At 35.4% G+C, this 13506-nt stretch overlaps 1 protein-coding gene across 2 annotated transcripts in view; it reads right to left on the bottom strand.

The window, feature by feature from the left end:
- The window catches only part of sff (BRSK family serine/threonine-protein kinase sugar-free frosting), a 46344-nt gene extending 33377 nt beyond the window's left edge, over nt 1-12967 (bottom strand). For both annotated transcript variants that reach the window (XM_076399470.1, XM_076399471.1), the window contains exon 1: nt 12745-12967. In XM_076399470.1, the coding sequence (XP_076255585.1) occupies nt 12745-12835 (91 nt within the window). In that variant the 5' untranslated portion in view covers nt 12836-12967. The remainder of the gene's footprint in view (nt 1-12744) is intronic.
- Between the last annotated feature and the right edge of the window lie 539 nt (nt 12968-13506).

Raw genomic sequence — 13506 nt, 5'->3', positions numbered from 1 at the left:
TTAAACTTTTAGCTGTTGATGGAAGCCCTCTTGCCATAACTTTGATGTCTCTGGTTTATTTATCTTCAAAAGAGTGCGATTGCAGTTTCAGAAACTCTAAACAATCTATTATTTTTGTGAATGTTGTACGACAGTCGGCGTTCAGTTTTATTCGTCCATTGTTTAGTACCGTTGTTTTGAATTCTATATAGTTGGACCTCAGTGTTTCGTATAGCAAGTCAAAGTCGGTAACATTACTTACGATAATTGGGGGTGGCCTGGACATTCTAATTTCTTAATTGTGTTCCTTATTTTGTTTTATTTTTATTTGCTGTAGTGAAGATCCTCGAGAATTATTTGCTTTTCTTTTTTTATTTTTAACCGTTATCCAGCCTACTTCTTTCTGCAATTCTTCTTCATCTGTTTCGTATTTAACAATTGGACTGCTTTTGTTGGCTTGGTGGTTTATCGTTGTTTTGTCCTTCCCCTCAGAGCTTTGTTTATTTAGTTGTAGCTGGAGGGCATTTATTTGTTTTTGCATATTGGTTAATGCAATTTCAAAACTCTCCCGCGTCAACTTTTCGTTCATTCACGCATTGCAGAGTGCCTGTTCGTTCTGGGTTCTAGTTGTGTTCTCTACATTCAAAATTGCAATATGTGATACGCCTGATATCGATATTTCCATTTTATCTGTTATTTCTGCAGTGTTCTTCTCCATATTTTTTTATATATTGTTGAAATAATACTGTTATTTTTATGTTTCAAATTATCCTACGCCGCATTTGTGGTCCAGATGTTGAGTTTTCGACCCTTAAAGTTTTATGGCATTTTGCATTTATTTTCTACTGAACTGACCTTTTTTCAGATTGCACTTTCACTTTTTGACCAGTCTGTAAAATGTTATTGTTAGACTTTTTTTGTAACGCCGCATTTGTGACACAGATGTTGCACTCTTGTTTCGTTTCACTGACCGTCTCTCCGAACACATCTTTACTCTGTAAAAGTCAAACGTCGACTATAAATAAAAATAAAATAAACTTTTAATGAAAACATTATATTCTTATTAAAGACAAATGACGAATTATATATAAATAAATTATGAAATATTAAAGGGATTGGGTCACAGAAACTATTAATTTACTTTAAACTGCTATTTTATTTTATAAAAATGACTTTTTTTTTAATTTTTTATCTATTACTAAACAGACTAAAAATTCAATCTGGAAAACATATTATTTAGAAGTCTGTTCAACACATGTCATTTGCACATAGCCGAAATTTCTCGAATACAATGGCCAGGGCCGTAACAGTTACCTGATATAACACATAAACATATATATATATTGCGGTAATTTTCAGGATTCTCATTCGTGTTAATTCCTTCCTCCTTGCCGAAATTATCAAATGCGATAGATATGGATAGGATCTGGGTAGATTCCACATATAGAAAAATTATTGGTATCAGTTGGTGACCATCTATTGCTATTCCAATAACGTTAAACAGCCTTTTATATTTGTTTTTTGTGGTATTTTACTAATTGTTCTAGATTATTTTTTTGATTCAAAAAAACTTACTAAAAGGGGTCCTATTGGATGGCTGATGTTATGTCGTGTTATATTTATTTTTCTTATGGAGGTTTTACATACATTACTATCTTACAGATTTTCTCCGGCAATAACAATAGCCACTTTTTTATCGCTTTGACAAATGTCGTCATTCTGTAACTATAAAACAGCAAGGTGTAGATATAATGCAGACGATGACAGACATAAAATGTATATATAAAATAATAAATTAATAAATAAATTAAAATTAATAACACAATCAAGGGGGACTAAAAGTATAATTAGTGTAAATACATTCTAAAACTTGACATAAATACAAGTCAACAAGCACAACAATATCAAAGTAGAGACTCCATCCAGACAGCGCAGACACTAGTACCCACGCCGAAGTGATAATGGTTATTTGGTCAGCGACACTTATATCAGCATAGACTAGACTTTATAGAGATAATCGATTTATCGTAGAAATCCGAGAAATCTGTATGTATTTTTTCCTGTTAATGAATTCCTGAAGTTTGTAGCCCATTATTAGTTCTAATATGGGCGAATCTTGGACAGTCTCCCAGTATGTGGTAGATTGAAGTAAGAACACAGTGACAAAACTCACAGTGAGCAGGCGGGCTCGATGTTATCAAGTAATCGTGAGAGACAACCGTGACCCAATCTCAGTCGATTGACGACACGGTGGAGAAGGGAAAGAACGTGAAGAGAGAAAAAAACAGTTTTAATATCAAAAAGCTTGTTATGATTGGCCTCCTAGGTCCAACGACGCTGTACCTCGTTCGTGAAACACGAAATGAATAGGATAAGGTCAATCTGGAGGCAACATTTGTGATGAGGAGGGTAGAGGAGACTAACGATTTAACTGCACTGTCCGCTCGTTCGTTTCCCGGTAGAGGGTATTTCATTTAGTATACACGTAGAGGGTATGAATGATGATTGAATCGGTGACCAGAGGATGGTTGAATTTCAGTACCAGGAAACATTCGATGGAATTTTGGGAATCGGTAAAGATTTACCATTCTTTGAAAGGATTTTATTGCAATGTAGGGTAAAGCTTTCGAGTATCGTAAAAAGTTCGGTAGTCAATATTGAACCCTATTCAGGAAGCTTGAAACGGACAACAGCCACTTGTTGTGTAGCCACGAGGTGCTTTGTCAGGCTTGATGACACTGTCATTGTTCCCAGATGACATTAATTCCATTCCGCTTTAAATATTTGTACTAAATCGTTGTTTTGATTTGTTTTTTTTTTCTATTTTCATGTATAATTTCAAGGAAATGTGTTATGATATTATTTTTGTAGCATTTAAGGTAAATTTAAGCAAAATCCTAATATGAATATTATTTTCTAAGATGTGAAGGCTCAAATAAAATTAATTATTTTTCAAAGGATTCTGCTCTATAGCAAAACACAGTTCCGTGCTAGCTCTCGAAGAGAACGGCCATGTCCGGTCCGCCGAAACTACCTGAGCTTCCGAGAATTACCCGAAACTTTCCCTGAGACGGTCGATCTATTATCACGCTACCACCAGTGACTCCGCCAAAAAAACATAAAATTGCTTCTGTAAGCGAAAATATTCACCCAAACGCAGACAGACGCCCTGAATAGACAGGCGGAAAATCTGGAAAAGAGCTCAAAAATACCAAAGACCTGAAATCAGAAAGAAGAAGACCTGAAATAAAGACTGCCACTGCCACAGAAGCCCATACCCAGACACCAGCTAAATCCGCACAACGGTCCGGCGAAACTGAAGATCCAGATGATGGTTTCACCTTGGTGAGAAAAAGGAAACAAGGGCCCATCACTCCACCTCAGGAAAACCAGCTACCGACAACAAGGCGAAAGAGGCAAATGCTTCCAAATCAGAACCCAAGCTGCTAGCCAAACCATTCAATCCGCCCAATCGAAAGCCAAGACTAACGTACAGCCTTCGATAACTCAATTCGCCACCAGACTAGTGCAAAACCGAAACAAATCACCACCAGACCAACCCAGCCTGTGCAGGTAAGTAGCCAGGCCACTTACCAAACCTTAACTTCCACAGTAAAAACAGTACGAATAATTTAGGCGACTGTTCCTCAAACTCCCTCAAAGGAAAAAATACCACCTATAGTGCTCCGTGACAAGAAAAGATTCGTGGAACTCATTAGAATCTCCAAGGCACAATCAATTGACATTATCACCCGAAACACAAAGGAGGGCATTCTCTTATTATCTTATTACCGAAAACTCACTACCCTGCTCGAGGAAAGGAATTATTCTTACCATTCCTTCTGTCATTCGGAGAAGAGAGCATTCCGCGTAATCATAAGAAACATCCCAGAATCACTATCCATTGACGAGGTACGTGAACTTCTCTTCGATCAAGGCTTCCTTCCAAAATTTGTGCAAAGATGGAAATTAAAATCCGGGATAGAACTACCTATTGTTACCTAAGCGGCAACATTTACCTGTTTCTTTAACTTCTTCGAAATAGCTATTCCAAAATCTCTTATACTGATGACATGGATTGCCAATAGTTTGCGCGGAAGGCAAGCAGAATTGGAAGACGTTATTGCATTCTATGACGTCAATATCGCGCTCATCCAGGAAGCATTCCTGAAACCTTCGCATCGTCTCTCTTTCGAACACATATTTATCTACAAAAACGATAGAACCCCGGGTCGAGGCGGTTGAACCGCCATTCTCAGAAAAGTCAGAAAAGGAGTCAAACACGAGCTCCTACCCTCGTTATCAGCAAACAACTTCGAAACAACCTCCATTAAAATCGATACCCAAGAACGTCCCTTCGTGATTACATCCCTATTTCCTATATAGGAAATCTTCTGCATTCAACGACACAAAATACAGATCAATCGTCGAAGAAAAATTTCCAAAAATAATAGATGGCGCCCTATACCCCCAACGCCCACCACGCCAACTGGAGGTGCTCCAGAACGAACCCCGCAGGTAACGCCATCTCGGCTACGTCGTACAGATCTCGGCTACGGTCTTGCCCTGCCAGATGAATCCACCCATCACCCCAGTTTAGCTTCTCAAGGCGCGGCACGAGTCATCGATTTTTTTATTCTTCAAGACGTAAATCGCCTTTCCGAAGTTAGAATTCTTGACGAACTAGACTCTGATCACCGTCCGGTCTTTCTCAAACTAGTAAACTGTGCCAACACTGAAGTCCCACTCACAAGATTCAGGAAAAAGATGGACTGGAAGAACTACCAATCTCTTCTCCTGGAATCCGATCCAATTCCGAGAATTAACACTCCAGAACAGCTAGAGGAAGCCGTACTCAAGGCAACTCGTGATATTCAGTCTGCTCACGAATCTGTTACAGTCGAAATTTCATCACAACCCCAACAGTGGAGAAACAACCTTCCCGCTTCTCTTAAACGTGAAATTCGCATCAAAAATGGTCTATACAGATTTAGCTTGATTCACCCTTGATGCTGCAGACAAAAGGAAGACGAACAGAGCATGCAAGGGGGTAAAGCAGGCCGTCTCGATCTGGCGAGCGATGAAATGGAACTCATTTCTCGCGTACCAAAGACTGGAGGGCCCCCCTTCTTTCTGGCATGTCTCCAAATGCCTCGCAGGGAAGACGCACAATGTCATCCCCCCCTGAAATCAGCGGTTATAGGAAATTTCGCAGTCATTGACCAAGAAAAAGTCGAGCTCCTCACAGAGACATACGAGGCTCAGATGGAATACATCCCTCCTGCAGAGAACACTAAACCTAAAGACAACGACACTGTCACCAAAGAATCGAACTCCATCAAAAGACCAGTCACCCCAGCCTTTCTTCTCAACCATTTCGTGTCTCCAAAGTCTCTACAGACTATAATCAAAAAATCTCAAGGTTTCGACGGAATATCGATTACCCAATTAAAAAGCTCCCGCATAAGCAGCTCGCGGAACTAGCAAACACCATTAACTCCATCATGAGGCTGCAACATTTCCGGCATCTTCGAAACACGCACATATAGCGGTTATTACCGTTAGTTAACTACAGGCCCATCTGCCTTCCCAGTGCCATTTCGAAGTTTGCCGAGAGGGCAATACTCAACTCTTTCACAAAGGAAAACAGCATCATTTCTGATGAACAATTCGGCTTTAGCGCTCACCATTCATCCGTGCATCAAGCTGCCCGTCTAACCGCACACATCCATCACGCTCTTAACCAAAGTAAAAAGCTTGAAGCAGACCTTCTAGGCCTAACCAAAGCCCTCGACAAAGTCTGACACGATGGTTTTATCGCAAAGTCCGTGAGGTTAGGCCTCCCAGAAGACCTAACCGCTCTCATCAAGTCCTACCTATCGGACCGATCTTTCCAGGTCAAGATCAGGAAAACACTTTCCAGTCGAAAACAAATCGATGCTGGCGTATCTCAAGGTTCCCCGCTGGCCCCAGCCTTATTTAACCTGTTTATTACAGATCTGCCGAGAAAAGAGCACATTGACGTCGCTTTTTACGCTGACGACATTACTTTCTTCACGGCCGCCAGTTTCGAAGTTAAATTCAAGAACGTTTACAGAAGCAACTCGAAGTGGTTCAAATTCTGGAGGTTGCAAATCAACCCCCTGAAAACCCAGGCCATCATTTTCCATAAGAAGCGTTACGCACTGTGCGTCTCGCAACTTAAGATCGACACCGCAGCAATTCCATGGCTGGAATTCCCAAATCCAGAAAGGTTCAGGGATAGCAAACCTTCTCTGATTCTTCTCTGCTATCTTCTCTGATCTGTCCTTCTAGTCTTTCTAGCAGACATCTCCATCAAATGCTTATTTTACAAGATGCTAAATCAGTCCGTACTTCTCTACGGATCTAATGTCTACTTCAAGTTACACCCAACCAACTGAAACGGCTTCAAATTGTTCAAAATAAGCTCCTCAGGAGAATCTTAAACGCTCCATGTTTTGTCAGAAATAATCAAATTTACGCAACTTGTTCAACAAACGCGCGCTTGTTCGTGAGCTTGTCGACATGCTGAGAGCTTAGCCCCACGTCACGCTAACCTCCCCCTTGTTCAGGCTGAAACGATCTCCTCCGTCGCTGCAGTCATAACTTTTACCCCCATACGAGAGTATCCAGTCGTGTGTTAGCTCAAGGCGGGTCCTTGTGCCCAATAACGGCTGCCCGATCAGCGGGTGCCATATCCCCAAATTTAATGCAGTAGCAGTAGCGACCCACAGGGGTCAACTATGAGGCGGTTTCAGTTTAGTGTATTGGTAAGCCTAGAGGGAGTCCCATATAATCCGATCCAACTTGTCACTCCAGGGCAAGTCTCCGCAACCAGGTATGCCTCATGCATTGCACAGTCTGGTTTTAGGCCAGAATAAAAAAAATCTAGCGCAGAAATAAGTAAGTAGTAATTGTTACTTTAATTACAATCTGCATCGATATTTGATTTGAAATACATACTATTTGTATATTCACAGATCACAGAATAAGTTAAATCTTGAAATCAGCAGTTGCTCAGCTCACATTAGAATATTCAAAAAGAGTTATAAGCAGGTATAAATATCGTTCTCATTCAGATATTGTCAGCAAATGACGATCTTTTTAAAAATGATTAGTTGTGAACAACATAGTGAGCAAAGGCAATATAATAAGAGAAATAATAATTAGATGTTACTTGTTCTGGTGGATGAAAAAATTAAATAGGATTGCAAAGGGAAAAATGGAAAAATTTTTATAGCAATATAAAATATGGGTAGTGTCAGTTAAGTACCTGTAAAAAATACATAAATAAGAAAAGCACATTTTGTATTCAAAATTGTAACATGTAATTGCTATTCAGTATATACAAACATTGTATTTTTAAGAAATTTTATTTAAAACATTATTTAAACAAATAAGGTAAAACAACATACAATTATAGAATAAGTTATTAGTTGTGAGATTAGATGTTGTTTTTTAAAATAGTTTGAAAATATTATAAACAAATGATAATAATATTTAAATTCCCCCTCTATTAAATAAACTCGCTTTGCGCGCCCTCAGGTGGCTCGGACGAACAAAACTTGGTTACAACTGTATACACGCAAGATCGCATTCTAAGTCTGTCTATTCTGCGGTTACACTTAATTTTAATGCGGACTAGACAAAACTGATCAATGTCGTGCGAGTACAGTGTCGGCAGACATGGAAGGGAACAAAGTTAGCATTGACGTAGGGCCCATGGAGATTCAGTCCAGAAAGAATGAAGGCCTTGCAGATGCAAACACAACAGTAACGGAGAGGTTTTGGTCAACATATATTGAATATTTGGTATATATGAAAGGAAATGTTAAGTGTCCCATTTTCAAATTGATGTTATTTTTCTCTGGATCTGAGATCTCTGATTAGAAGTTGATAGGACGTAATAAAATATAGATGAGCGTTGTTGTCTCATTAGTTAATAGAGATAAATGATGATCGGCAACGAACGATGGAAATGCTGATGTACTCACTTTCTTTGTACAAAGACTGGCTAAAGTTTACGAACCTAAGACTTATAAGCTTTTCGCTAACATGAATTGAGACATTTGCTAGATATTGAAGTACGGTTATTTTTATATCTTGGCTTTGGAAAAAATGTTTTATGTTAAAGTATTTTATATTTCGTGAAAGGTCGTAGTTATGTCTTTATCACATAATAAATAATTTTGTTACTGTTTCTTTTAGTTTAGCTTCAATGAGTTTGTTACTTTTCTCTTGTAGTGTTTTAGCAACTACACATCTTCTGTAACTTAATAGTAATAGTAATATGTTTGCCTGAACATTTTATACATCTAGGTTCTCTTTTGCAGAATTTCTATGTATGTTAATGCAATGCACATCTTTTGCATTGCAGTATTTTCCAAAAATGGTTCTTGTGTCCGTATCATGTTCATATGCTAATACAAATATGGATAATGGTTTCTTGTTGACTATAATTTCGCATATTTTTTTTATTTTTTTTTATATGTTAGGTTTCCTTTTTACCAACGAGAGTTTATCTGGACTGGAGCTACAGTTTAACGTGGGCTCCGAACCGCGGTCCTGGGCATTAAACCTACCGACTGGCGAATTACCAACTTAAAAATCATCCCAGAAGACATCCGGTCTTATCTAGCCTGATTACTGGCGTGAGTGGGATCATTTTCCTTGTCGCATTTTGCACTCTTGCCTAGGATAATCACAAATATTAAACAATCACAAACATAAATTTACGACCGTGTCCCAGCAGAATTCGAACCCGCGACTATCGCAACAGTTGGTAGACCGTCTTGTCACTTTTACCACTGCGCCAACCAAGCCGGATATATTTTTCATTTTATTATTTTTGTTTTTTTTTTCTTTTTTTAGTATATTTGTTGAACGTTTCATTTAAATCCATTTGAATTTAATTCCGCAATTATTATTTTGGTAAATGATTTACGACATTGGGCTTTTAATTTGATTTGTCCATTATTCGGTACTGTTGCTTTGAACTTTATATTTTATATATGTTAATATACCTTTAAAGTTTCGTTAAGTCAAAATTATTAACATTAGTTACGATAGGAAGTGGTCTGGGTATTCTTGAATCTTTATTTTGTGATGATCCTGGTGAATAATTTGCTTTTCTTTTTTATTTTTAACAGTTATCCAGTTCTTCATCTTTGATTAATTAATTGCAGTTGAAGTGCATTTATTGGTCTTTGCATATTGGCTAATGCAATTTCAAGGTTCTCACGCACATTCCTTTCGTTTATCCATGCATTATAAAGTACTTAGTTTATTTTCAGTTCTAATTTGGTTCTCTCGGCTTAAAACTGAATTTTGTCGTACTAATTATGTTTTGCCTGATGCTGATTTATCCATTCTATCTGTTTTTTCTTCGGTGTTCTTCTTTATATTTATTTTTTATCTATTGTTTCGTATTCGACCCTTAACGGTTTAAGACATTTTATATTTATAGTTTATTGTTTACTTTCTCGTCCTATCGCACTTTCACCTTTTAAATTTAACACAGTATTAAAACTGTTATTGTTGTGAGTATTTAACGCTATATTTGTGACATAGATGAGATCTTATTTCGTTTCACTGAGACGGTCAGTGACGTCTTTCAAACACGTCTTTACTCTACGAAAGCCAAACGACAACTATATTGTCCATATGTCAAGTGTTACTTCCAATTCCAACTGTTGTCCAATCGCTGTATGTCATGCATGGAATATACAACAATCCAACCATACCCACAAATTGTTCATACAAAATTAATCACAACACTCGCTGTGTAGCACGTAACACCATCCTGCCAGAACCGCATGTCGTCCAGTTTATATTGTTCTATTTGGCACCAAAGAGTTATTACTGTTCTATAAACATGACCTCCAGTAGATGCCAACGCCGGCCCGGGATTACAATGTATCACAAGGTGTTACATTCGTCGATGATAAAGCAGATAGTAATGAAATAATAGAAGACATTCACCAATGTTCTACTTATACGGAAAGAACATATTTCAAAAGAAAAAAATCTAGACGATTATAAATATGACGATCGTACAGACTTTTTGGAAACTATCCGCAGTGTTAGTACTACATAACATAACAAAACCATATTAACTATATGGTATCGACCAGGAACAGTAGTTTTACAATATAATGATTGAAATCAGTAGGATCGACCAGGAACAGTATTGTAATATTTTTTACAAGCTTTCCAAAATAAGGTAGTACGTTACGGAGTAGATGCAATTTGATAGAAATGTAATGTATATTGGGCCATTTGCATCGAGATCTAATAATTTTTAGAGTTAAAGAGGAGATGATACTAGTTGGACTATACATGGTTTTCAAGCGGAAACTAGACAAACCCATGGAAATTGTTCAAAAAATCTATATAAAAACAGAACATAGTACGCGTGCGAAAAAGGTATTATTACTAAATAAAATTACAGCTTATTATTTCATGAACTATAAACACTAATTTCTAAGAGTTAAAATGCTTGGAAAACTAGAATATTTAAGTATTAAATTAATGATAATAAAATTCAAACTAAAGATAAGAGAGCAGATAGATTAAGGAGATCTAAATATGTAAAAATTTAGCTATTTACGAATTTTGAAGTGATGAAATGTTCTCATATTGAAATATCACTTAAACTCATCTTGGGTCTTGACGACAGTGTCCTTCAATGTTTGACACAAGCTAGGACTGCCGAAAAAATATCGATATCTTTTTGACCGATATATCGATATTTAAAAAAAAAAGGAATTTTGAAAATATCCCATATTTAAATAATTTCGATATTTTTTTCCTCCGATATATCGGTATATATTAATATTTTTTTGAAAATATCGAAATCTCGATATTTTTCTCATCGGCCGACATCTCTAACACAAGCGATAATTTTATTTCATGAATTTTCGATTCAGCACACGTATTTTTTTTCTTTCAACTTCAACGTCCTTAAACTATTGAGACCTAAAGCGGAAATTAAAGAATTAAAACGAATATTTTCAACAAATAACACTTCATTTAAATCATTTAATCTTAATGTTATTGTAGTTTTACTAGATAATAGTATATATAATATATATAATGATTTAAATCAGACATTTACTCATTATTAAACTGAAAATTGTCTGTCATCCACAAAAAAAATGTGCATCGGTCAGCTATAATTGCCAATTTCATTTATGGAGCATGTGCGGTATCAGGAGCAATTAATTTAATTAATTTAACAAAATCACCAAACATTAAAAATAACATAATTTAAAATTAAAATTATATAATCTAACAATTACATTATTTGGAAGTAGCGCAAGGCTTCAATAAAGTCTGGCATAAGGGACACGTGGAAGTAAGTGGTAACAACAATGGAAGAAACAAAAGGAAGTGTTTTAGGTTCTTTACCTAGTGTGACATATGTACATTTGCTGATAGTACTGCGATACTTACTATTGAAGACAATATCGAAGAAGCAAGCAGAAAACTGCATCATGCAAATAAAAATATAAATAAGTAGACCCAGACAGAGAATAAAAGGCGACGAGTGTAAATCAGTGCATATTGCATCTACAACCAACCTGTTCATATACCAATATATATATATATATATATATATATATATATATATATATATATATATATATATATATATATATATATATAATTATATATATATTATATATAATTATATTTTTATTAAGCCATATAATATTCCAAAAAGTATTAATATGTTTTTAACCGTCTCGTTTTTTACAAACCAAGGCTTATCTGGACTGAATCCACGGTCTTCGTTATAAAGCCTACCGACTAAACAGTAATCAACTTAAGAGACCATTCCAGAATACATCCGGTCTTACCCAGCTTGGTTATATATATATATATATATATATATATATATATATATATGAATAATACTCTTATTACATAAAGTAACAATGCTAAATATCTTGGGATTAATCTGGACGTAAACAATTATTTCTATTATATATCCTAAGTTAGATTTAATTAAATTATATTCATAAAAGTGTTTTGTTAGAACGTGTATTAATCTATTTGACACATTTACGTGCAAAAATTAAAGTAATTGAGACATCATATACTGGCTTTTCATTTCAGTGTCGTAATTTAAATTCAATATTAAACATATCTATAATCACATATCCGTTTTATAGTTGACAAAGGTTAGGAAATTAATTAAATAACTTAAAAGAATTGACTGTATTATATACACAGAACTTTGTTATACATATTAAGTGATAAATACATATTTGCAAATATATTTAATATATTTATCCCAAAGGCGCTTTAGCATAATAATTTATTTTAAAAAAATATATGTATATATGTGTGATGCTAATGACCGACCTTACCCTAGTGTCAGAGATTTCCAGTCTCCAAAAATCGATTTCAAAATTCTATAATGGATTTAAAAACTTTTCTACCGCATTACTAATTTTATTGAATGGTCAAAATATGTTAATAAACCTGAATAGGTAATGATAAATAGCAAGTCACAAATTATATAAATTAAAAAAAAAAAAAATATATATATATATATATATATATATATAAATATATTGTGATATTATGATACAAATATTATAAAATAGTTACATGGAATTAATGGATAGTCCCCAATTTAATATAATTGCTTAATATAACTTTTTTTATTTAGATGTATATTTACAAGAGTAAGTAAATATCGTTACTATTAATACTTTAGAATACTATAAGTCTTACCAGTTTGGCCCTTGCCAAGGGTTTTTTCCAAGCGGTAAGGCCCAACATATTGGTGCTGAACCTCTGCAGTGTTCGTATTTTCCTTCTGCATTTTGTTAACTTTAAACTCGGTCACATAATCTTCACGTGTACTAACAATTTCACTTGTCCTAAATCAACTCACCATAAAAAATTCTTAATTTGTTTTCATTTTCAATTCAGTTTCAATCACTGTTTTAAATTAAAAAATAACCAGCCTACACTAATGCGAAACAATTTTTTTCTTATTTTTCTTGGCGGCCATGGTGTCAATAAATTAAATGGTGTGGGAACGCGATTTCGTCGACATTTTCCCCCGATTTTCGTCAACGAGAGGCCCCGTTCGACAGGACGGAGATTCCTGCGAAGGGTGGGCAAAATCAATACCTCTGGCTCACTACCCAAACTAAAAAGTCCCTAGACCAACTGTCATGGCCGTTCATTTTACCCTCCGTACGAGGGTTGAATAGAAAATAATAAATAAAAAGATAAGTAAAAGAATAAATATTTAAAATTTAAAAATACACAATATGTTTGCATTATAAAAACATTCTCATAAAAATTGTTATGAAAATTAAAACTGATTGAAATAAATGTAATATTTAAGATTTATTTATTTTAGGCTATATTTTATATTTTTATTAAGCCATATAATATTCCAAAAAGTATTAATATGTTTTTAACCGTCTCGTTTTTTACAAACCAAGGCTTATCTGGACTGAATCCACGGTCTTCGTTATAAAG

This window comes from Rhynchophorus ferrugineus, unplaced genomic scaffold, assembly GCF_030347505.1.
Source record: "Rhynchophorus ferrugineus isolate W39M unplaced genomic scaffold, kcgeb_rfMv2 rfM3, whole genome shotgun sequence".
NCBI classification, from domain to species: Eukaryota; Metazoa; Arthropoda; class Insecta; order Coleoptera; family Curculionidae; genus Rhynchophorus; species Rhynchophorus ferrugineus.
This window is presented reverse-complemented; position numbering and strand designations above follow the sequence as displayed.